Consider the following 26,511-nt stretch of genomic DNA (forward strand, 5'->3'; position numbering starts at 1 on the left):
CCCGCTCAGTGGCCGCTGCGTCAAAATGGCGTCGGCGGCGGGAAATGCGAGTGACGGTGGAGTGCGGAGCGTCTGAGGGGCTGCTCCGCCATGGACGCCCAGGGCTGCATGAAGGCCCTGCTCCTGGCAGCCACGCAGTACCGCGCCGCCAAGACACCGCACAACGCCGCGCTCCTGCAGCGTAGCCTGGAGGTGGGAGTCCCGAGGCGCGATGGGAGCGGGGCGTGGGGGGTGGCTGTCCTTTGTTATAATGCTTTGTGGTGTGTTTATGTGTTTACAGTGTGTTTGCAGATGTGTGCAGTATGCTTATAAACACTCAGGGCAAGCATATAGCGTGTCTTACGACATATATCCCCAGAATTCTGACCCACAAGGATCATTTATTTTAACGTCTTAAAAAACAGAGTTTGAACGATGAACTAGTCTTGTATCTGGAGTTTGCCAGTTCTATGCAACACGTATTCCAGTGTGTTTTTTGCTCAGAGGGTAGGCCAGTGCATTTCCCTGACCTCCAGGTACAGCCTTGTGTACAACCCTTGTGTTGGCCATTGGCTGAGTTACTTCGTATGCAAGGTACCTTTTTCAAATACAGATTTATTTTTTTAATCGCTAAAACATTTGTATGAGAGTTAGCATCTCGCTTTGCTTTCTTGTTTGTGTCCCTTGTAAAGAGATACACAGGGAATGTGCAAACTCAACATTATGTGTCTGTTATGTAAAATACAAATTGTGTCTGCCTGTATTGATGTGCACAGGTATCATTTTTGGCATCTTCTTGTATAGGGTTCCCTGAACCCAGGTTCCACTTTTTTCATCTCAGTCACAGAGTGCTCCCAAAACAGCACTGACTGCTGCTGCGTCTCTTCCTGTGGAGTGGCACCTTTGGGTTCCTGTGCAGGTCCTTAGGAAGCAGGCTGTTGGGCTCAGCTGAAGGCTGATTGCTAAATGTTTGTGTTGAACAATCTGTTCGGTTGTACTTTCAAAATAAATAAATCTAGTACTTTCCAAGAGTAAAGGTAACACATCCACAGGAATGAAAAACAGATTTTTTTCAGAACTTTTTTTTTTTCTGCAGATGTGAATACAAATGCCTCAGCACTTGTATTCTCAGTTTGTCATATAGGGCAAAATCTATTTAATACTGTGCTTTGACTTCTGTGTGAATTACTCTGTTGTAGTTGAGTAAAGTTATTTTTCTCCTTTCATCTCCAGGTTATCTCTGGACTGAAGCTTACACGGTTATTTGCTTCAAACCAGATTCTACCTAGTGAATGTCTCAGCTGCCTTGTGGAGCTCCTTGAGGACACTAATATAAACCCATCTCTGACCTTGTCTGTGGTTACTTTGCTATCACAACTAGGTAAGGTTTGCATCTGAACTTTTTATCTTTTGTCTGGGCAAGGGAAGATAAGACAGGGGCTGATTCTGTGGTGGGGGTGATGGATTTCTTGGAAGAAGCTTTAGGTGTGAAAGATGAAGTATTTTTCGTTGTGGTGGAGTGCTTGGCTGAGACATCTGTTAAGATGTTAAATCTCCATGAGAAGCAGATTTCAAGTCATCACTGTGAAATTACAGTGATTGTGCTTGTCAGAATTTGTTTCCTCACTGGGTAGGATGAGGAATTATTCTCTTGTCCTTTATTTTTGGAGCTTGAAGAAGTGAGAGACCTGCCTGAATGTAAGGATAGGGAGAAGCCACGTTACATCAACAACTGTCATCACTTCAGTTTACCTCTCCCACCAGAGTGCTGGCAGGGTGGCAGTTTGGGCTCTTCTATAGCTTGGGCCTGTGTGCCTCAAGTTTCCCAATTGCAAAATAGAATCTACTGCCTCTTACTTGTCTCTTGAGATGACTTTTTTGTTTGGTTTTTTCCCCTCCATTTCACAGAAGTGGGACTTCATTGTCCTGGGAGCTCTGTGCTCAGAGCACAATGTACGTATGTGGGGTAAAATGATCCATTCATTGCTTAGTTTCTCATCATGTATGAGTAGTTATTTCAAACTTGAGTCCTTTGGGGTGATCCACTTGTTTATCATCTCTGATTCATGGAGTTTAAGCCTCTCTGAGCTTTCTTTTATGTTTTTGGAACAGTTACTGTAAAATATTTGCTGAGTTTGGGTCTGGAAAATTTTAAGAATTAGTCCTCCTCCAGCTGATCTATTGCTTTACCTGCATGTCATCCTTGTTTGCTACATCTTTTCCAGTTCCTAAGTAGAACTGGCTTTTTTTTTTTTTTATTTAGCTATTGCTAGAAACCCTATCAAGTTATCAGTTTTAGTCTACTTGACTTTGGCTTCTGCTTTAATTGGTAGCTAATACAACAGTTGCTTTTGCTATTAGATAGGGGGTTTTGCTAATAATTCTTAAATTCTAGCTTCAGACAATGAGACCAGAGAAGCTCTGCAGGACACCTACAATCTGACCAGCGTGCTGGCAGGAGTGGTTCATCGAAGTTCTGCTAACCTTAGCGACCCGCTCTTATTACAGGTAACAGGAACTAATGCTTAATGATATTTAGCTACTGTTGCATGATATACATTATACTGTATGCAGATAATAACCCTCCAAAAGCCCTATCTGAAATAATGTGTTCAGGAAAAGTCTTAGGTGTGGTATTCAGTTATTTCTCCTAATGTTCATAACAAAAGCCTGGAGATTGTTTTATCTAATACTTTGGCAGGTGACTGTGAAGGAGTGAAAGGAAAGCTGTGGCTGCCTGTTTTCATGGAAATTTTGCAGGGCATATCTGGCCTCCTTCCTTCTGGTCAGTGCCACCTGCCAGTGAATGCCAGGGGACTGTACTTACAGAAGCTTACAGTGAATGTCTGACATCTCCCAGTTTGACCTCACTGATTTTAACCTTTCCTTAAAGGGTTTTTGGTTTTGCCTTTTTTTTACATATGCACAGATTTTGTCCTATGTGGTTCTGAGCTTTTAGCAAGTGCTTGCTGCTTGCCTGTGGTCACATCTCTCTTTATGGAATGGAAAAGCAGAAAATGAATTTGCTGGTAGTGCTGTTGCCCTTGTTCAGTGGAAAATGAGTCAGGCATCCAGCAAAGAACACTTTTCTCGTGGTTTGCGTATATCTCAAAGCACTAGGAGTACCACAACTTGGGGATCCAAGTGATCGGCCCATCAGCAGGAGAGATATTGTAGTCGCCAAATAGATCCAATAAGACCTTGAAACACTTAAATTTTGTTTCAGCTGCTAACCTGTGCTGTGATTCTTGTCATATCTGAGTATATTAACTTCCATTAACTCATTTATGTGCCAAAAGAGTGCTATATGAAGGACTTTGCTACCATTAGATCTGCTGGCAGTCTTTAGAGCAAATCTGTTTTCCTATGAGCATCCTTTCTGCAAGACATTGCAAAGTACTTTTTGGATTTTGATGAGACTTCTAGACCTCTGAATAGGACAAAACCCCGTTCTCACTGACGGTGGAGAACTTGCTGGTGAGGCAAAGGGGAGAATTGGATGGTCTGAAAAGGCAACTCCTCTGTCAAAATAAAACCTTACTAATCTCTTTGGGCTTCAATAAGTACATCAGCGCAGTAGGATGTTACTCAATGTGCTTGCAGCAGCTTGTGTAATTGTTATGTTAGCATTAGAGTCTGAAAACTAATTCAGTTGTGGTGTCTTGTTATTTGTCCTTTTGGTTTTATCTTTTGTAACTTGTAACGTTCCTCAGTGAGATGCTATAGGAAAGACATGTGAATAGCTGTTTATTTCCTCAGGGTATTCAGTTGCTGCAGAGGCTAACCTACAACGTTCCAGTCTTCTGTGCTGGCACCAACATCGATGAATTAATTTCATTTCTAATGCACCACGTGTAAGTGTGTACTCGGTTGTCTTCTCTTATGGGAAATAGCAAGCTGAGTTTCTAAACTTTCTGAAGGCATACAGCATATTGTACTAACCTGGTCTCCAGAGTGAGCTGTGGCATTTATTTCTCTGAAGTTAACAGACTTTTCTTTGAAAACCATGTTGTTTCAGATTGTTTAATGCAGTGGTTGTGGGACTTTGGGTGATGGAATAATAATTGACCTCTTAGCCCACCCCTACACCTCTGGGAGCAGGAAGCTAACAAAGAGAAGAGCCGGGAGAAAATTCATGCTTGTCACTAGGAACAGACTTGTTAGCTTAATAAAAACTTTATTCAAGTGTCCTTGTGAGAAATCTAGTGAGTATTAGAAGTATATGCAATAAATGACCTTTGATAGCATTAATCTCTGATACTTTGGGGCTTTTTTCAGGTGTACCCAGTTAAAAGCTGCCCACACTGTGAGGATTACAATCTGAATTTTGCTTTGCTTGGTTAAAAAACAAGCTCCCCTCAATACCCAAAAAATTAAAAGTCCTCCAACCACCCAGTCCCCCAGTCTCCCACCCTACAATTTCTTGTAATTAAATTCTAGGTACTTTAATAAAAACATCTTTTGGACTTTTCTTTTAAGTCAATCCACTGAAGATGAGTTAACGATACCATGTTTGGGACTCCTGGCAAATCTCTGTCGTCACAACTTGTCTATTCAAAGTCAGATAAAATCTTTGGTAAGAGTTTTGTTTTTATGTCATGGTTCTTTGGCTTAAGGGCAAGAGTTACTTATTTTTTGTTTTATTCATGATTTGTATGGCTTATTTATAAATACGTAATATCTGTAAATTTGGAGGCCTTATAATACCTATGTTTCTCCTTTTTGCTTTAGAATAATGTGAAGAGTTTCTATCGTACCTTAATAAGCTTCCTGGCCCACAGCAGTTTGACTATGGTTGTGTTTGCACTTTCAGTATTATCAAGCCTTACCCTAAATGAAGAAGTAGGAGAAAAAGTAAGTGATACTTTGAAGTCTATTCTATTCTTAAATTGTAGATAAAACTAATTGCCACACTGGTCAAATTAAATTCTAATTCCAGCTAGTTTTAATAAGCAAGAGACCCTGCAAAGTATGTGCCTGTGCATAACTTTCTTCTTCCTTTCAGCTCTTTCATGCTCGAAATATCCATCAAACATTTCAGTTAATATTCAATATTGTTGTAAATGGTGATGGTACTCTAACAAGAAAATACTCTGTTGATCTACTCATGGATCTTATGAAGAACCCCAAAGTTGCAGATTATCTTACCAGGTATGGCTTAATTTCCTAAAAGAATAAGTTATTTTTCCTAAGCACTAGTTCAGTTTCTCTGCTGTATGCTCTTTGAATTCTGAACCAAACATTGGAGGGAAAAAATCCCTAGATGCTTTTTGAATAGTTGATTATAACTGCTGTATCTGAACCTAAAGGGTTGTTGGGTTATGGTTTCACACAGAAGTGTGAATTGAAGTCTGCTTTTTTCATTGTCACTTAAGGAATATTGAATAGTGTATTCTGTAATTCTTTGTCTGGACAGTATTGGTAGTCAGACAACTTGATCTTGGCTTTTACAGTGCTATATCATCTTGAAGTGGAATAGTATGGTAGAGATTGTGAGAAGTAATAATTTTACATGAGTGGGGGTGTTATAGAGCAGTTCTGTGGAGAGGTTGACCAGTGGTTGTGCAAATTCAGCTAGCAGAACTTAGTTGCTGATTTTCAATCTGAATCAAGCCATAAAAATAGATGAAAAATCTTGGCTTATTTTAAGGAATTTGCTTTCATTCTTAGAATATTTTTAAAGCTTATTCTATTTCAAATAGAATTTACATTATCAAAACTGTAACTGTACTTGAAGTGTCTGGGAGTAAGAAGGGGAATAGGGCACTCGCATTCACCGCTCAGTATAAATGTCTGTGGTGAAATTTCAATTTTATTTTTGTATTTTTTCTCCTCTATGCATGCTGTAGATACGAGCACTTTACCTCTTGCCTTGGTCAAGTGTTAGATCTTCTTCACGGAAGGGATCCTGATTCATCATCTAAGGTATTTATGCTTTTTCAGTTAAAGGCTAAGAGGGTACAACTCCTAATCTAGTTCCTCTTCTTCCTAAGTAGGTTCCTTGTGTACAAGGGTCGATAGTGAAATACATTGACTTCAGGACTCTTAAATGACCTGGAATATTCACCAAGTTTATATTTTCTAGTTATTCAAAAGGCTGTCAGGTTGAATTTGTAATGGCTTTTTTTTTGCCAGATTATATGTGTCTGCTTTCAGGCAACAGACATAAAAGAAAAGAGCCAACAAAACCACCTTCTGTGCTTCAGCTAATAAGAAATTTTGGGGTCTACCAGAAATGCAGTGTGTACCCACTTCAGTGTCTAAAACTTGAATTAATACTACTCAGACTTCAACTGATGATCAGGGAACCCTGATGCTAATTTCAAAGATTTAAGAAGTTTAAGCAGTATACTGTTCCATTCGGGTTTGTCTCACTACCACCTTACATAAATGAACCATTGGCTATCTATTGCTAAGGCTAAAATATGAAAATTTTGGGGCTGAACACATCTGTGAAACACATCTTAAGCTTTTATTTATGAATGTGTTACACATCCTGGTTAATAATAAATGCTAATATTTCTGTGTGATTGTTGTTGTTTATTGGGTTTATTTAGAGAAGGAGCAGACGGGTGCATCTGTTCACGTCTCAGAATGTTTTCACTTCCATAGCTCTCTTCATTCTGAGTGTAGATGCATTTCTCCTGCTTACCAAATCACTAGCCAGCAGTCATACTCTTTAAGAAAGAAGGGAAAGCAATACACTCAGTACTGTAGAAGCCTTCTCCAATAAAATAAACTGTGTTTCTGCTGCTGGCTTGGCTTTAAGGAAGGAAAACTATTCTTCAGAAAACTTCAAAATGCTAAAAGGAGTTGCATAGAACTTACATACCTCTTTAGACTTGTGCTATGGGAGTCGCAATTTCTGTGTAAGTTCTTGACTTAACAGCATTTGAACTCTTATTCACTTCACACAGATCTTGGAGCTGCTGCTTGCCTTCTGTTCCGTGGCGGAACTGCGTCATACCCTGCGGCAGGCAGTACTGGAACCGTCTGGCTTCCCGGTCTCTGGAAGCACCAGATTTGTGACTCGCTCAAAGACTTTTGAACCATCTGTTGCATTGGTGCACTTGTCAAACCAGCCATTGGAAGGCTCTGAAGACTGTTCAGTTCTATCACTGCAACTGTTCAGAGAGATTTTTGAGGTACCAAGACTGATAATTGAGTTTAAAGAGCTTCGTAGAGCTCTATTTTTAAATTACATTTAAACAACTATTGGAATTTGACTTGAGAAATAGCACGTAAAAAAATACCTGAAGAAAACTTCTTTGTAAAGAAATTGTGTTGAAATAAACATACTTTGTAAAACAGCTGTTCTTTTAAAGACATGCTGTATTTTAGAAATATGTCAGTGTTGTAAGTGGAAAATATGGTGGTTCATGAAGTCATGAGGTAGATAGAAAACTATCAGAATTGCTTTCTAGGAAGTAGAAGAGTAAGCTTGGCTTCCTTGTGCTGTACTTTTAAATATTGACACAAAATAAAATATCTTTATTACAGGATGTTATTAACAATGGGAACAGCATCTCAGCTGAACACTTTGTGGATCTTTTGCTACCTGTTCTTCTTGATCATCTTCAGATGCCAGAACAGATTGTGGATGAGCTATTAGTGAAGAAAAAGTGTGAAAGAATGGTGAAGGCTATTAATGTCCTGACAAATATCCTTTTTGTGTGTCTATTGGCAGCTAATTTGTTATTCCTCCACCATGATCTTCTCTAAGATGTTACAAGATAGTCCATCTTGGGTCACTGTAATGGCTTCTAATGACAATAACTGCCCTAATTTTACTTAAGACTGTTGTCTTGGTAGATCTTAAGTAGCTTTCTAACTGCTGTGAAATTACTTTGTAATACAGTGGTGCAGGATAGTTGTGGCTATTGCAAAGTTCAGAAGCACTTTGCAGATCAAAAACAAAGAAGAGTGTTTTCTGTTGAAATTGCAATGGGGGTTTGGTTGGCCATCTTGATCAGTATAGTACTGTTGCCTGGCTAAGTCAAGTGCAGCTTCCAGACAAATATGACATAAATTTAGATGAGTGAAACAAGGAAAAATAGTGTGGAATGATAGTTTTACGCTCCTCATTGAGTCCTTAGTGTTCACAGTAAGTTTAGTAAGGAGGACATAACTGCAGGATGTAGTCTGCATCTAAGCTTGAGTTCTGTGAAGAAGTCTCTTTGCTAACTCCCTTCTAGGGACTACCTGGTCACTGCCTCTTATTCACTATGTTTCTTTATGCCATCAGTTTTATTGTGGTTTCCCTTATAAGTGTATGTGTTAATTGAAAACTGAAGCTTACTTGGGTTGTGAGTTAAGCATGATTTAAGTGGCTTGTGTAGTTGAGTTTTAAAAGAATTTTTGGAGGCTCTTGTGCTTTGATGCACTAGCTTTTGTGTCCTTTAGTATTAGAAAATGTTGCCTTTTGGTGCCAATACCTAAGCATTGGTATATTGAATTTATTCTTAACTCTGTCTACTGCTCTGTAGAGATGACACACTGAAAATGCATGTCTCGAAGGTACTCACTGCCAGCCAATGCACGTGTCTAATAGAACACCAGTTTACTTACAGTGGGATTGATACTGGCTTTGGGACGAAAGTAGTGGACTCTAAAATGTGGTGAGCACACACGTTTATCTAAAATCTAATTTAGCAAGACTTGTATGAGAGTTGTGATACCAATGGAAAGTATATGATAGTTGAAAGTACCACTTAAATGCATACAAATCAATACTAGTATTAAATATAGCTGAGTATTTTTGTGGGAAGAGAAGGTAATGTTGCTGGTCAGTTCAGTAAGTAAAACCTAGCTTAAACATTCAGTTGGCATAAGCTGGAGATCCACATATGTGGAACAGTGACCTTAAACCTCATGCAGTAGTTCAAGCTTGTCCAAGTAGAGGCTTACTAGAACTGGTTCATGGCATCTAATTTCTCGTTTTGATTTTACGCAATCAGAGTTCAAAAATATCACACATTACTATTGGAGGAAATTATTGCACTAAAAATGAAATACACGTTCCTTCAGCTCAGTGTCATGAACCTGAATGTTGATTTAACTAAGAATTACACAGCCAAAGCTCCGTACAATTCTAAACATCCACTGGTCAGACTATGTGACCAATACATCCGTTCTAGAGCAAGCAGCAGTCACAAGTATCGAGGCCATGCTGATGAGAACACAGCTGCGTTGGGCAGGTCATGTCTCCAGGATGAAGGACCACCGCCTCCCTAAGATCTTGCTTTACGGTGAACTTGCCACTGGCTGCCGCATGAGAGGAGCCCCGAAGAAAAGATACAAGGACTCCCTGAAACAACATCTCAGCCTTGGCCATATTGATCACCACAACTGGTCTACTCTGGCATCAAATCGGGAGGCCTGGAGACACACCATCTATAACGCAGCTGTCTCCTTTGAAAACACACACAGGATCACCCTCGAGGAAAAAAGGCAACGCAGAAAGAACCGTGTATTGCAGAATACACCTTCTAAGGAGTCTTTCTGCTGTGCCTTTTGCAATCGGATTTGTCTGTCACGTATTGGCCTCATAAGCCACCAGCGTGCCTGCAGCAAATGTGGATAGAGCCTTCCCAAATCTTCGTTCGCGAAGCCTAGCCATGATGATGACACAGCCAAAGCCCAGTGAAATATAATTGGACCTACAATTAAACCTTCCTCACTTTCGACTTGGAAGTGATTTTTTTGGTCTTCACTGTTGCCATCCTTGGCATGCTAGAGAAGCTTAGGAGCGTGTCCAAGGAACTCAATGTGGTCTCTTTGGTTTTGGCATTGTTGCCTTGCTAGACATATTTAATTTCTTTGTAAAGGTATTTATTAATTTTTTTTTTTAAATTGACTGAATTTATTTGTCAGTGCTGATTTGACAAATCTTGCTTTTATTTCCACCCGATTTGCTTTTCTGCTTGGATGTCTTAAAAGCAAACTTGCTGCTGATATTATTTTGAAAACACTTGAGCTCATGAGCAGATTGAAGCAGGATGTACCTGGTATGGAGGTCAGCTTCTACAAAATTTTACAGGTATGATTTTAAAATGTCTCATGAAATGTATCTGAAGGAAAGTGTCACTGCACTACAGTTCTGAATGTTTTGCATGCTTCTCTCTGAAGTGATGAAACTTCTAGGAAAATATAATCCCCAGTGCACAATTCTTAAAGGTTGTTTCACTGTTAATTCTTCTAAAATAAGAGCAGTTTGCTTCTCCTTCAATCATTTATTTCAGTAATGCATGTGAGATCATACTTTAGCTCTCTGTTAAGAATTATCCTTTTAAGACTGTGTTAGGACTGCAGTTTAAATGGAGCAAAGTAGAAAAAAAACTATCACAACAATATAATTATTAGTGGTGTTGGTTACTATTAAATATGTACATTACTTTGGGACTTTGCATGGTCAAAACAGTTTCTGATACCTGTTGGTCAGATGATGCCTTAATAATGATGGAAAAGCAATCCAGACAATCAAACACTTCTTGTTCTTTTGGAGATTTTTCTTTCAGGAATGGGAGTTGTGTAGTTTAATGGGTAAGAACGAGTTTTACAGTTCTCAATAAATATTTATAAAACTTTAGCTTGTCACACTTTAAAACTTGAGGGAATTAAGTAGTCTCTTTACCTGTTCTGTTGACTTTAATGGGAAAACTTGTTTTTAAATACTCAGAAGTGTAAACTATTTTTAAAATCACTTATCTTCCATTGACTTCAGGCTCAGAAACTTAGAAGGGCAAACTTTAAGGAGGTAGCTTAAGTTTTGAATAAAACATTTCTGTGCTCGTGGGCCTTGATATTGTGATGTTTTGGTTGTTTGTGTTTGGTAGGAGAGGTTTTGTTGTTGTTGACTGCTATATTTTGTTTTGACCAAACTGTCTTTTTTAGGATCAACGCTTGATTACGCCTTTGACATTTGCTTTGACATCAAACCACAGAGAGCAAGTCCAAGTGGGACTTGGAATACTGTTTGAGGCTGCACCCTTACCAGATTTTCCTGCCATAGTGTAAGTCTATTTCTGGAGAGTCTGGTTAGATTTCACATTTTTATGAGCTTAGTGATATTCGTGGTTTTTGGAGTACTATTTTCAGCTCATCAGAGACAGAAACTTTAGAATAACTATCTTTTCCTTTTGTGCAGTTATGAGACAGTAGTGATCTTGGAAGTGAGAGGAAGAGTCTAAATGCTGATGGCATTCATTTTACATCAGATCCTAGGGAGCATAGTCACTGACTCCTGTCCCCCAGCATTCATTTGCCTGAAGTCTGTGCTTGGAACTTTTTACTTAGGGTACATCTAATATTCTGACTGTCAGATTTCTCTCTCTACTGAACTTTATCAGACCTGTAATTCTTCAGTTCCTGTAGTTTTTCTCACCCTTTTGCAGTAGCTTCCAAGAAAGAGCAGATTAGGGTAAGACACAGTCAGATGGTAGGTATATGGTTCAGGTATTTAAGTATTTAAGGTGCCCTAAATAACTCTATTTGATAGTCCTTATTTCTGTAGATATAATAAACTCTATTTGATAGTCCTTATTTCTGTAGATATAATAAAATTTAAAAAAAAAAAAGGTTTTAAATTGTATCAGTCTTCGCAACCTAGGAAACTAATCTGAAACTTCCTCCTTTTTTGTTAGAGCTTTTTAAAAACAAAAACGGAAATTGTTTGAAAGAACTTCCAAATCAGATGCCCCTTTGGCATTTGAGCTGCTTTTCTCAAGTGAAAGATTTGTAGCATAACCAACTTATCTTGGAACAGTGATTGAATTACTACTTTTATATGGGGGGAAAAGTAAAGGAAGATGACCCAACCAAATCATGGCAATTTGCCTTGCTGTGGTTTTTTTGGTTCAGAAAACAAATGAAAATCCTCCCACACCCCAGGAAATCTTACTGTTTCCATCATAACCCAGAAATAGGCCAGTGATAAGAACACGGTAATAAGAGTATAAAATTGTGTTCACCCTGAAAACATCAGTGCTGTTTTTATGAATACTACAGTCCTGTGCAACCTGCTTAGAGCAGAAGAGTTGAACTAGGTGGTCTGTTGAGGGACCCCTTTCAACCTTAATTGTTCTATAATTACATGATTTGGTTGATCTAGGAAACACCTTCATAATGGCCAGTAACAAATAGTCTGGCTGGAATAATGAAGGATCTGTGCAATCAAATATGTCTGGAGTTATACAATGGAATAGCCAAATAATATGTCTATAAATGCAGGTTAAAAATAGGCTTTGGGTTCACTTAGGAAGCAATTGAGACAGCACTTCAATGAAGTGGCTGGAATAGCTTAGTAATTAAGGAATTTATCAAGAGGAAAAAAGTTTTAACTGGTGCCTCTAAAATCAGCTGTTTTGATTTATCATTCTTTTTTACTTGGAACTTGTCATTAGTAGCTGCCTTGAAAATACCAACCACAAATTGCATACAGACACTGGATTATAGGTGCTGTAATTACTTTTTTCTGAGCTCTTGAGTTCTCTTCCCTATACAAATTTTAACAGATTGCACTTTTATCTGCGTACTTAAATTTTGGTTAAAACTTAGAAAATTCAATGTGCTGCATGCAATATAGCATTGTAAAATAGAATCACAGACAAGGGAAAACTAAGGTTTATTGGCAGCATTCCGCTTTTTCATGATTCAATCTTCTTATTTTTATGCCCAATAAAAATGCTTCCTTAATACCTTCTCCGTCTTCATTGAGACAAACAGTGGCCTAGTTAAGTTGAATAACAGGTAAAATAACCTATTTTGCAGGCTCATAAGAGGCATGATCTGTTCTGCTCAAAAAGAGCTGAGCACCATGCCCTTTCTGATGCATTTGTCTGTAAAGGTTAGCCATAATACTCTTTTTTTTTTTTTTCCCCTAGTCTCTGTATCTTTGGACAGTTTGGGCACATGTCTGATACACATCTTAATGTTCTGTGATACCGCAAATGTGACTCTAATCTGTTTTCCATTAAAGAGAAGTTAATTTTGTTATGAAATTGTTCTCCTCTTCAGTCCTTGCAATGCAGATTGTGTCAGTAATAGCCTTTATGTTTATACAGGCTTGGTGAAAGCATTGCAGCAAATAATGCCTACAGACAACAAGAAACAGAACATGCAGCAAAAAGAATCCAAATGCAGGCACCTGTGACCAACATTACTTCAGTGAGGTGTTCTTCATCCCGTCCTTCAAGTGATGAGTCCACAGCTTCAAATATTCAGGAATTAATACAAAAACTTCACTCTGGACTAGAGGTTGGTAGAATTTGTATACTCTTGTTAAATATTTGCCACTCTTTTTACTGGGAGGGATGGAAATTAAAATCCAAGTGTCAGTCTGCCATGTGTGTATCAGGTGAGTTTGGTTTAGGTTGCTGTCTACTTAGAATGTGCTCCTTTTACTGAGCAAAATTCAGTGATGTTACTTTGAGCTACATCAGAAGCTCAGACTCCTTACTGAGGTCCCTTTCTCCAGTGGGGTTGCCTATGCTCTTCTTCACTGTCAGATGTGAAGGCAGGAGTCAGATATAATCCAGCTGCCTGGACTCACCAGGACACATACAAGGAGCCTCCTCCCTCTGCTTCCTGAGAAATAACCTGTAATCAAGAGGAGATGCTATGCTGCTTTGGAAAAGTGTGGTGCACCTCTTGTATGCCTAAACACACCTGCCAACATTTTCCTTTTGTTGGCTGTAGCTGACTCTAGCATTTGCAGTTCAGTTTTTATGGCCTTCTTGGAAAGGCACTGTTATTATTTCAGAAGACAGTTTTTACTTCCCTCTGCAGCAACGTGCACCACGAGTGAGACACTCAAACGAGCACCACATACCGTGTGCAGCTTTGTGGGCCGTGCTATCAGATACTGAACGTATCTCCTCTTTCTATTTTCTGTTCAAAGCAAGTTAGCTGCTTTGTAGCTGCTTCAGACTGAGTGATGGATTGTTGATTCTGTTTCCTTTTGGCTTGAAAGAACAGTATGCAAATTGGGAAAATGAATAGAAAGTTTCTTGATAACAGCTTGACATCTGTATTAGTGGGATTGCCTCCAGCCTTAGCTTTGCAACTCTCATCTCTTTGTTGTAAGTGATAAAACTGGAACTCGATGAGCTACCAGTTCCAGTGAGCTGCCAGAATAATAATGAAAAAGGTCAAATGAGTCTTCATTGACTTATTTTTTACTCTTCAACTGGATGCTCCCATTGATCATCCTTTCCAGGACTGCACGTGACAGTCTGTGGGTGCATTGCTGTGTTTATATTAATGTAAATCAAAGCAGCCACAGGTGCCCAAACAGCTACTAGAGCAGAAGCTTCCAGTGTTGTGACAGTTTGTAAAGCTGCTTCCATTTTTTTTTTTTTTTTTTTAGGGAAGAAAGTTGTTGTTGAATTGTTCAGTGATGCTTTTCTTAGACCTTCTGATTAGTAGAACTTCCCCTTAAAAATCAATATACACATTCACTTTAAATATCCAGTACTTCATTTCTATGTGTGCTTTGTATGTTGTGTGAAGCTCAAATGTATGTAAAAACATAATTGAGAGAACACTTTTCATTGTATTACTGTACAGAGAGAATGAAAGGAACTTAGAGAAGCTTTTCTTATGGTAGTCATCTCTATGTCCTTTGGGATATTTTAAGTTTGCAAGTAGGAAAATAAACTACTTGTTTTGTACTTTAGGGACAGAAAAATGAGCTGACAACTGGAGCTACATGGGGCCTCCTGTTAACGTGCAAAAAAGTTCTTACATAATGGTTCAAAATATTGTAGAAATGGTAACCTTTCAGTAGGTGTTCAATGTATGAACAGCTGGCATAGTTTGCACTTGGTCATACATCAGCATATATGAACAGCTGCTCAAAAGTGGTGTTTAGTTGCACTTCCTAAGATAAAATATCCCAAAATCCCAAAGTAGCATTCTCATTTGACTCAGGCATATATTTTAATAAACACTTAGGATTTGTTGTGCCATATATGATGAATTTTGTCTAGTAAGTCATTGGGTTAACATAGTAAGTTCTGTTCTGGATAGTATCCTGTCAGAACAACTTTCCTGGGCCAGAAAGCTATGGAGTATGAACAAGGAGTTTTAGCCATAAGCATTTGTGCTGTGAATGTTAGGGCAGATTACTTTAGGTGTCCTATGAGGGGACTGCTAATTCTGCAGCAAAGATTAGACCAAAGAGAACAATTTGAGTGATGGTTTTACCTTTTTATAGTGCTGGACTGACAGTCTACTGCAGATGACTCCTATTAAGCCTAACTAGTTCAATTAGTCATGAACTTTTCCCAAGAGTCAGGTGGATGTATTGGAGCAGACAGTCTCAGATGCGAAAATAGGAATTTAAAAAGCTAAGAGACAGGTGGAACTTACGAAGCTATTGAGCTCTTCCAGCATGCATTACCTGCCGTAAGTACGTGCAGATTTACAGTAGCAGTAACTGGAAAACATTTCCACAGATGAAGGAGCCGTTGGCTGACGTGAGGATCTCTGACATAATGGACGTCTATGAGCAGAAGCTGTCGGCATTAGCAGTGAGTACAGCCTGGCATGTGTGGGTACCTTGAAGTCTGTACATTCAGAAAATGTTAATGAAAAATCCTCTTCCTACATGCAGTCCAAAGAAGCTAGGCTGCAAGACCTTTTGGAAGCCAAGGCCGTAGCTCTGGCTCAGGCTGATAGGCTGATGGCTCAGTACCGATGTCAGAGAGCCCAGGCTGAGTCTGAGGTAAGTAGCAGGAGCTTCCCTCTGGGACTCAGAGGTGAGACTAATAATTGCCTTGGTAGTTTTAACTGTGATTGCATGTGGAAACTATGCTGCTTATCTGTAAGCTATGCTTGCAAGTTAGGGCAGTCTTAGTTTTCATCATAAACATCCTGTTTTCCTCTGAATTGTTCTTTGGCACAGTTTTCTTTAATGTCCTTCCTCTTAAGGAAGTCAACAAAACTGACCTACTTTACAGATTATTGTTTGTTAACCGTTAGTGTTAATTTAGTGGTAGTAATCTTTAGAATTAATAAAACCACTTACTAAAATTCTCTATAGAATGTGCTGGTGTATGGAGAACTGTTTCCTGTTTGTGCCTTTTAATCACTGGTCAGAGATGAACTTTCAAATAAGCTTGCTTCTGTGGGGTATGTATTTGAGCTGTGCATTGAAAACTCAGAATAATTTCTACTCTTTAAAGGTTATAGTAAACACTGGGCTGCAGATTACTAAATTCATAGTTAAAATGTGTCATCATTTACTTTGTTCTTCCCTCTTCCCTCACATTGTCTATAACAGGAGCTAAAGGAATTTAGTGAACAAATTAATTTGTAGTTAGGTGAGAGAATTTTAGGTGATAACATTTTAGTGTTAGATCTATGGCCTCAAACATGCCTATTACAAAGTGACTTCTGAAAAAGAATTCTTGGTAATGGTGCATGTGGTTTTTTGTTCCTTTGTTTTTTATTTGTGGGGGGTGTGTCTTTCCATTCAAAGGCAAGAACTCTGGCTGCAATGTTGAAGGATGCAGAACGAAAAAATGAAGAACTTAATGATTTGCTGAAAGCTCAGCAGGTAGAATCTGAACGAGCACAGACTGATATTGAACAGCTCTTTCAACACAACAGGAAGTTGCAGACAGTTGCTGAAGAACATGAAATACTGAAAAAATCCTCTGTTGATCTTCTTCAGAGGTAAGGCATGTAAGATCACTAAACAAATACTTTGTGTTTAAAGAGTGATGATGTCCTTTATTGGGTTAAGCACATTGTGAGGGGCAACATAGCATACTAAGTCATGTTTTTAAGTGGAAAGTTCACTGTTTTTTCTTTCATCTATGTGCTTGTCAATGAGGTGAACTTAAGTCATTCAAGAACTTATTATGTTAAATCTAACATAGTTTAACATTCAGCTCTCAATGGACTGAGAACTGAAGTCATGGATGTTGAAGGTCCAGTTAAGGAAATAGCATGAACTTTGTATAAAAGAGAGCATTGTTCTTTAAGGAACAGAATTAACAATGCTTAGTTTCTGTTAGCATTGTACCATGCTCTCGGTGTCTGTCTTTGATTTTATACAATCTTGATTATATGCTGCAAATATTGTGGAGAAGCAGCCAATAACAGTATGTCTGCATAAGGACTTTGTATCTTTGATCAATTCAGTAGCAAATTTGACTGAAATTAGTAAAAGTGAGTTAGGGAGGGAACTGGCACCTTGTGTGTGCTGAATTATTTATAAGTGTTGTTTTCTTTAGGATCTGAAGCTAAAAAGGGACACATGAGACACAGAAGTACATAAAGATAGAAACTAGAATGTGCTTTGGAAGAATAAAGGCATAAACTTTTCAACTCTCATGAGCTGGTCTTGTCACTAGGTGTCAGCAAGGCAAAGAAGCTGATAAAACTAAGAGCAAATTTCTTGCTTAATAATGGGAGCAGGCATTACATTAGGCAATTTTGAAGGCTTATTGCTGCCAATAAAGGAGTCATTGAGGGAGGGAAATGTATAAAACTTTTGTCCATGATGAGATTTCTTTAATATGTGTATAATATGGTCACTGTGGAAGTGCCTCCATTTTTGCTTGAATTATATGCAGCCATACACTTTGTGAACATGTATTTGACTAAGTCACATGAAATAAATCAGCCTCAGTCTGAGGCTTTAAATTCTCCAAAGTAGAAATAAAAGCTTTCTGATCCTCACAATGTCCTTACAAAGCGAAAACTTGCTTTCTAAACAATTTGCATACTTCAAATATACTGTTCCTTAAAAGCAATCGGATAACTGACATCAGGGGAGAGAATTTTTCTTTTGGTAGGAAAATAGGAAAATGTTTCCTTAGAGTATGTGATCTGTTTCATAAGCCTATATTAAATGCACATTGCATTGTTTTCAGTATGTTCAGTTTTTAGGATCATGAGACAACTGGAAGTCATGAACTGACTCCCAGGGTCCCTTAAAAGATGACTGACATACCCAAACTGTTATAGAGTAGCTCTGCAAATTTCTAAAGGCATTTGTATGTTTTGTCAGTTCCTAAGTTTTCTGCTGGAAGAAGGTTGCTTCCTGATCATTAATAATTAAGGATATCTAAAGGATCCACTGAAGCTTGGCTTATTTGTTTGTTTGTTTTCTTCTTCCAAGTCAAGCATTGGAACAGGCTGCCCAGGGAAGTGGCTGAGTCACCATCCCTGGAGGTATCTAAAAGATGCATAGGTGTGACATTTAGGGACACGGTTTAGTGGTGGTCTTGGCAACGCTGGGTTAATGGTTTGACTCAGTGAACTCGACTTTTCCATCCCAAATGATTATATGATTCAAAGTATGTTCATTACAAAAAAAAAATCTAACACACAGCTAACTACCACCCAAAAAATCATCAACTGAACACCCCCCTTTCCCAAAACACCTTGCTTGTAGCTTCAGTGGGATGATTGCACAGATGATGTCAAGTTGTTGGGGGTTTTTTTGCAAACTATTAAAATAAAACTCTTCAAAAGCAATTATACTTCATGTGTAGGTATGAAACAACTGAAAGACATTATAAAGATCTACAGACTACATGCAATTCACTAAATAAACAAATGGAAGCAATGAAGAAACTAAATGAATCACTTGAGCAGCAGAATGACAGGTAAGTTCAGTCTAGTCTTTTTAAAGCAAATTGAAAAGTAAAACTAAATAGCACTTTAGTCTCAATTTTTCAACTGTGCTTTAAGTAACATCTGAGAAGCAAAGTTAGAGAAGGCCAAAGATGCTTCAGGGTTGTTTTATATGTTTATGTTAGATGAGAATCTGTAGTAGTGAGAGTCTGTGGTGGTTTATTTTGTTTGCTCCTTTATTAGTTGAAGGTGGTGAGGGAATACCCACAGACTTCAGTGATAGTAGGAAGAGGATGACCCAGTTCTTGGGTGCATTTGGGGGAGTGAGGAGGTGTCTTTTTGGTAGTTGTTGAATTTTTAAATGCTTTTATCACCCGAAGATTTTCATGCAAGTTTTCTCTTAATGTTGTCAGATCAGAAAAAAAACCATCCAACCATCCTAAACTAACACATTTGAGATTAGAGATACTGAAGGTTGGTGTTCTGTCTGTGGTATAAAACATCATTCTTCAACCATAAAACTAGCATTACTTATGTCTTCTTGAGGACTAATTATAATTTTTCTTTTTTGATGGCTTAAAGTAGAGGTCTGATAAACATTTCACCAATGTAACTAAGGGAATATAGGGCTCCTCTTTGACAGATTTTATTTAATACATTAATTTTCAGAAGATACCTTTAAAACATGCTCATAGGCAGGCCTTGTATTCAGTTTAGAAATAAAATGCTCTTCTTGATTTTGCTTGCAAAGTTCACTTCATCCTTCCAGGCTCTTGCCTTGTCAGTAATCAGAGCAGTCCAAATCACTGCCTTGAGTTCTGATTCAAATGGAAAATTATCATACTGATACATTAGTTTGCTACTGAATAAATTTGTACACTTAGATTCACATGCAGATCATTGTAATTGTGGAGCTGTTCTGATGAAAGCTGACCCTCATTAAAGGCAGGTCAGAAGTGCAGTTATTATAGAGGTGTTCTTGAACTGCCACAAATAAAATGGAGACCACGGAAATACAGTTCCCCCCCTCTTGCTAGAGGCTGCAGCTTAGACACTGGTAGATAAAAAGTGGATGAACAAGTAACCAAGAGTGACAGCAAATGCCATCTAGGCAAGGCAAGTGACAAATAGAATATGCCTTAGAAATTAGGCTAGCTGATCACTGAAGAAGTAGATTAGCTTCACAGAGCATAAAGTGCTCAGGTTACAGCTATGCTGCTGGTAGGTGACAGTACCTATATATTAAATGGGTGTGGAAACTAAATATTACACTAAGTCTGGAAGTCTGAGGCAAACCTATGTATGGGCTATGGCAATATCTTATGGACTGGTCGTGTTTGACTATTGGGTGACAATTGAGGTGATATTCAGAATGGTAGTTTTTTATGTACAGATGTCCTGAATAATGCCTGAAACAAGTTTTACTAATGGTATTGCCTATTCAGGAGCCTACTAAAACCCCAGCATCCCTAATCACTAATGGCAGTGAATTTTGTTGAATGACAATTTCAGTTCTGTCAGTGTTTTGAATGCTTTGTGGCTGTTAATCAAAGGCAACAGTTTCTGGTTTTTGAGCTCCAGGAATAAACCTTTTTGATAGTTTCTGCCATAATCAGAGGAGGGCAATGACTGTTCCATGGAGAGTGGGGGGAAGGAAATAAGATCTATCTGTGCTCACACCCTGCACATTCATAGGTTTTATGATTTGAAACTCTCGATAGCGACTGGAAATAATACGAAAATCATTCTAGCTTCTTAGACGTGGAAATGATGGCATATCTCTCTCTCTTTGATCATTGAAATTTGTTTCTCTGCACTTGTAGAACTGCTGCACAGTTGGTAGAAAGTGAAGATCGCAGAAAAGAATTACAGCAGCAGCTACAGGAGAGAGATGGCAAAATATTGAGTAAGTCACTTACCGAAAGGTCACTGAAGCTGGAGAACTATCCACATTAACTAGATGTTGTTCTTATGGGCTCTAGATAAGCAGCTGTATCTCGCTAAGCAGCTTGTAAATCTTAGTTGGCCACGGATATGTAATTTAATATTTGAATGAAACAAATACAGATGTTTATTTTTTCCAAAGGATACATGAAGTTGATTTCCCAGACTTCACTGAATCTCTGCACAGCATCATATGTCCCTTCAGAATCTTCTTACAGCGTGCCTTTATAACTATTTTCTGTAGGAACTGCAAATTAGAACAGCTTAATTTAACTATTCTGCAAATGACTGGAAGCAACCGCTAAAATATAGCAGTAGGTGGCACTACTCAGTAATTCAATTAGCAGCCATGTTGAGTCTAAAAAAAAAAATTAATTAAAAAAACACCTTGTTTCCCAGGGCAATGCAGTACCTGTTTTCTAAGTTTGGCAACCAATCTTTTTATGTGTACATTTTCTTAAGCCTTGCAACAGAATATAAAAGTTCTGGAAGAAAAACTGAAAACTCAACAGAAAGAAAAAACAGATATGGAACAAACTATTGATATTCTTAGAAAGGAATTAAGTAAAACAGAGCAAGCAAGGAAAGAACTGAGTATCAAGGTAAGGACTTATTTGCACTTGCATTCTAGAGACTGGAATTTTAGATATCTGTTTAACTGATGAGTTGGTAAATGGGTATTTTGCTGGTAGAGTAGCTAAAGATACTAGTCTAGTAGAGGATGAGCAAATTCTCTCAATTTTAATTGTATATCTATTGATTTTTAAGTCAGGATCTAGTTCTAGTGAGGCTGTATGAGGCACGATGTGTGAGTACGTAATGTTTGGAAGGGGGAGAAAAAAAATCACCAAACCTGTAGCATAATGTTAAATAAGAGAGTGTAGCACATTGCTCTTCGGTAGTTTTGACTTATATAAAATGTGGATCAGCTTACTTTCCCTCCTTTCTCACATCCTGAATTAAACTACATATCCATGCACCAAAATGCACCTGATTTTTTTTTTTTTGATCTTTGAAATTCTAATAAAAATATTTTTATCTCTAAGAAATAATCTTCTTTTAAAACAGAAACCAGTTTGGCTATGCCAAGTTAACAGGGTAATGGTTTTGGTTGTTTTTTTTGTTTGTTGGGTTTTTTGTTTTGTTTTGTTTTTTAAAAAAAGCACACAAACAAAATAAAACCACAAACAGCTAAATCCCCCAAACTTCAGTGCAGCCTACATGTCCTTGCCTGCAGGTAAGGCTCCATGTAAACTCACAAGGCAGAGATTCATTTTGCATGCCAAGTGGGCAGTCTGACAAACACATTTGTTGTATTTCCATTTCCTGGAAGCAAAAACCTAATCTCTCCAGGCAGTATTATCCAGTATATACCAAATATTTCCCTTGTTCTCAGTAAATATTTACTGGTCTGAGTGTTGAAATGAAATGTAGACAGCTGAACTGTGAACATTTCTGATGCTTAAATAGGACATGGGGGTTGGTGCTTTCCCATTTTGCAGAGTGGCAGTGGCTGTAGTCATTCACGTGCACCAAACATACAGCTGAGAGAGATTTCTGAAATAAGCTTGTAATTTTAAAACTGCTTTTTAATTACTTGCTTAAATTCACCACCAGCTTTCACAGTATTGTGCGTGTTTTTCAGTTGATAATGGAGGAAATGATAACATTTTGTTTGTTTCTTCAGGCATCTTCTCTGGAAGTTCAAAAATCCCAGTTGGAAGGACGCTTGGAAGAAAAAGAGGCACTTGTAAAACTACAGAAGGAAGAATTGAACAAACACTCCAATATGATTGCAATGATTCATAGTCTAAGTAGTGGCAAGTTAAGTGCGGAAGCAGTGAACCTCAGTTTGTAGGGCTCTGTTTTTAAGATTTTAGTGTTTTATACATATGTATGAATGTATGTAAAGATTTTTAGATCTGACTTTTAAAACATCTAAAATTAAAGTAACCTAACTATCATTCAGAAGAAAATGTGGTGATTGTGGAAACTTTGGTCTGAAAAAATGAGCTACTGTATAGCAAATAGGTCTTGGTAGAACTATTATTGTCTGTTTTGGGAGCTAAATGCAACTTCAGCAGGTGAATAAATATATATGTAGGGAAACATAAAGCACATAGGAGTCACCGACTTTTTTTTGTCTGTATATTTTTCTTTTGGCTGTCTGACAAGCAGTGTGCTTCATAAGCTGAGCACTTTTATAATTTAATCTTGTTAATTCTGGCTCTTCTGAATACCATTATTATTATCTGTGCAGTGTTGCTTTTTGATGTCTAAAGTACAAACATAAAAATAAAATGAATTTTATCAGTTAGAACATGTTACATTGGAAGCTCTTTTTATCAGCCTATTGGTCCAAGTGCTTCACGTAGTAAAAATGTGGAGGTGTTTCTAATTATGAGGAGACATGAATTTGAACATGTAGAATACCAAACCTAACTGACCTTTTAGCAAGCAGCACCAATTAGGGAAAGCATGAATGTACAAATATTTCTTAAATACTAGATAATACTTTGCTAATCCTACAACACTTGGTTTTTTAAAAAGGTCTGCACTTTTTTGGCAATCCTCCAATGTGCTAGCTATTATCAGCATTGTCATTTTTTGCTGAACATCAACAGGATTTCATATCTTGTTCATAGTGTAACTATTCAAGTAACTTTGTTTTCTTTTTAAAAATGTACTTTCCTATGAAAGACTAGTAGTAGGATTTGATGCATGTTTTTGAGTGGCAGAACACTTTCGTGTCCTTAATTTAAATGTGACATGAAAAACACGTCTTTTAGCAGTTGACAGAAGTATTTCGTTAGTATTTGTATTTTGGCAGAATTACCAGAGGGGGGAAAAGACATATCTCTGTAGCATTATTCTCTTTATTTATATCTAATTTGTAATGGCTAATTTGTAATTTTAAAATACCTGAGACTCTTTGGTTTTCAGTTGTGTAGTAGATGCGCCTTAGTGAAACTGTTCAGCTCATGTCTGACCACAGCCTTGTACATTCTGTTGCAATTACACAACATCAGATGAATTATATCTATTTTAACCTGTTACTGAAATTATAACTCATCCACAGGGAAGATTTATAGACATTGTTCTGGTCTCTGGGAAGACCAGGGGAATAAAAAATAAAATAATTGCTGTGTTTTCAGTGTTCTATGTATTCTGTTAAGTGAGGTAAATTGTAGGGACGACTGCCAGCTTTATATACAGCTGATGCAGTTTGGTTGCCTTTCTGCATAATGCAGTTATTGCTCAGCATGGTCAACCAAAAAAAAAAACGGAATAATCAGAATTACTGAGTTAAAGGGGTTTATTGGAATTTTGCAAACTCATTTAGGAAGGAGAGCTTCATTAACCACACATCTTTGCTTCAGTCTAATGAGTTAAGAAATTTTTAGTGTCAAAATAAATTTGCAGACGTGGACTCATTTCTCTTTAAGTCTCTTGGTCATGAGGAAAGGGTAAGTAAATGGGGGGGGGGAGGTGTTTGGGAATTTTTTTTTTTCTCCTTTTCTGCCAAGAAGCGCTCTAGTAAACAAATTCTAGTAGGAAATGTCAAGCATGTTAACAACTAAACTGATAAATGCTGGTTTGACTTTGTTGTCAAGTGGTGGAATGGCAGGGCAAAAATATCAAGCTGCTCCCCAGAGTGAGGCAGCAATAAGGTACATGTCTGCCAAAAATGATAAATTAATCTTTGGCATTTTCATGACAGAATCCGGAGTATATAAATAGTGATTTTATTTCCCTCACCCCTCACCCCCCCGGAAAAATGTACTGTTTCAATATACTGTTCTAAGCTGAGTGGTGCTGAACTCGGGGTTGCATAGCAAATAAATGCATGGGCACATCAAGGTAGTTTGACAGCATTTCTGTGTTCTTTCCTGGCAGTGTTTTTGCAAATGGTAATGAATAGTGGCTAATGGAACTAGCAGATAAATTGATGCCTGTTTAAAGTTGTGTTCAAAACATGTAACTCTCTCCACTGTAGAAAAACCTGGAGATTTTTACACTTAATTCATGCAGAGAAATACCTGTGTTATGGGGCTTGCTTTTAGGCATCTTGATATTATCAGTGTTCAAAACAGTTCTCTAATAAGGTTCCCTGTGCAGTTTTAACATTCCTGTTACGTGCTGCATCCTGTGCTATTGGACTTTTTTTTTCTTTCCCCACAGGCTCCCTCATTCAGTGTAGGGAGCTCCTGGCACCAGCACAACAAAGAGCTCTTCAACAGAGTCGATTTTTAATTATCTGTGTTGCGTCAGGTTGTCGATTTGCCTGTTTTACAAGCAGAGACTTTGAGATGTCTTAGATCAGAGCATCCTTACGTCTCAATATCGAGCACTATAGTGCTACTTATCTGAAAGTAGCTGCTTTTTATTCTACATGAGCTGGAGAAAGTTTTCCATTCATCATATGGTTCTATATGGCTTTGTACCTTGTTTCAGTCACACTGTAAAATCAGTATTTATTTTTCTGTAGTGTGCATTTTCTGTGCTCTCTGGATCACTTTTGTGTAGATATTGAAAATGATGAGATAGTAAAGAGTTTGGAGCTGATGCTCTTCGGTTCATCATCCTGTTGTATGTTGTCTTCATCTTAGCACTCCCCTTCTCTTTAGTCTCTATTCTGCATTCTTTGATATTTTTCTACTTCCCTGCTAGTGGTTTATTTTAGGCTTTCCCTTTCCCCTGTTTCTCCATCTCTCCACCTCTCTCTCACCACTGATTCCAAGTGGCAGTACCTACTACTTGCTTTTCCCTGGTGAAGTCTCTGTCTTTAATTGAAATTAGGAAGGTTTTCTTTTGTACTGTTTGAATCTATTAGTGGAGTCTTTCCCACCTCTTTGATAAATTGGGCTGTGGAATGGTACTCTGACTTTTGAATTAAGTCCATTGATCATCCTGGCCTCCACAGAAGATGGGATGTGAAGCTTTTCCTGAACCAATTCCCGGGCTATCTTTGTCCTCCTCCTTCACTTATCTCTATTATAAACAAGACAGAGCTATTGCTTATTATTATTGGTGTGGTCAAAATACCTGTGCTGTGGTATTTGTGTTAGTACGTGCAGCTTAATGTAGGCAAAAAATCTTTTCCTCCCAGCCTTGTGAAACTTCAGCTGGAATTTTCTTAGCTTCAGGATCAAGTTAATATCCTGCACAAATGGTAGGACTTCTGAGCTTCACAAACTGAAAGTGTGGCCTTGCTGTGGTTAAGTGATCCTAAACATACATACTGGAAAGTAGGCCTGTTTAAAACAAGCAATATAACGAACAGCTGGTATGATCTTGGATAGGTTTTTCAGGAAGTACTTGGTGCTCACAGTGAGCAGTAGGATTTATTTAGTGACAGTATAAACAAAACATAGAAATCTGAGTAAAGAAACCTAAAAACCACTTACGCCACAGATTCAGCAGTGCCAAAAGTGTTGACTGCTGGTCAGGGCTTATGTCTCATTTGGGCTTACAGTTTTGATTCAGAGGTACGTGTCTAGTCCTCCAGGAATTCTCTGGCAGTACACTTTTCTGGAATAAGTGCAGGCCAAAAATGGGACAAACTCCACTGAAATTGTGACACCCAGCTTTATAGGTTGGGTTTAAGAGTTCATGTGAAGATGTAAGAAGAGGTTCTCAGCTCCTTTTTCTTAGAGTTTATTGTTAGCAACCAAAGATGAAGTATTTTTAGGCAAGTACTTATTTCACAAAATATTCTTTCAACCTTGCAAAGTTGGTTTATATATAAATAAACTCCTCCATGCGTTCCCATCTGGTTACTTTGGAAATCTTCAGATTTGCTCACTGAAGCATGCATCCTTTCCATCTCACCAATTTCCCTTCTGCAGCCTGATGAGGTTTGGAACAGCCTGCTAGCTTTATATCCCCAGTGACACATCCATCTCTCTCTACCACAGTCCAATCTAAATTGGCTCCTTTCCTAGGAGTATGTAGAAATGAGGGGTAACTAGTTAGGCTGATTATGCCGCACTGAAAGCT

General features: G+C 38.1%; 1 protein-coding gene across 1 annotated transcript; it reads left to right on the forward strand.

The window, feature by feature from the left end:
• The first annotated feature begins 56 nt into the window (after window positions 1-56).
• On the forward strand, window positions 57-23,652 carry CIP2A (cellular inhibitor of PP2A). Its single transcript, XM_027744259.2, has 21 exons — window positions 57-192; window positions 1,213-1,360; window positions 2,375-2,487; window positions 3,739-3,833; window positions 4,459-4,555; window positions 4,711-4,833; window positions 4,985-5,130; window positions 5,829-5,904; window positions 6,897-7,124; window positions 7,480-7,639; window positions 8,456-8,597; window positions 9,919-10,018; window positions 10,873-10,991; window positions 13,041-13,233; window positions 15,435-15,509; window positions 15,593-15,703; window positions 16,460-16,656; window positions 18,486-18,599; window positions 20,391-20,473; window positions 20,974-21,113; window positions 22,199-23,652. Exons 1-21 carry the CDS (start codon window positions 91-93, stop codon window positions 22,367-22,369), a joined length of 2,733 nt encoding a protein of 910 aa, XP_027600060.1. The 5' UTR covers window positions 57-90; the 3' UTR covers window positions 22,370-23,652.
• Window positions 23,653-26,511: the final 2,859 nt, after the last annotated feature.

Source organism: Pipra filicauda, unplaced genomic scaffold (genome assembly GCF_003945595.2).
Source record: "Pipra filicauda isolate LSUMZ 115617 unplaced genomic scaffold, ASM394559v2 scaffold179_size1759329_pilon, whole genome shotgun sequence".
Taxonomy (NCBI): domain Eukaryota; kingdom Metazoa; phylum Chordata; class Aves; order Passeriformes; family Pipridae; genus Pipra; species Pipra filicauda.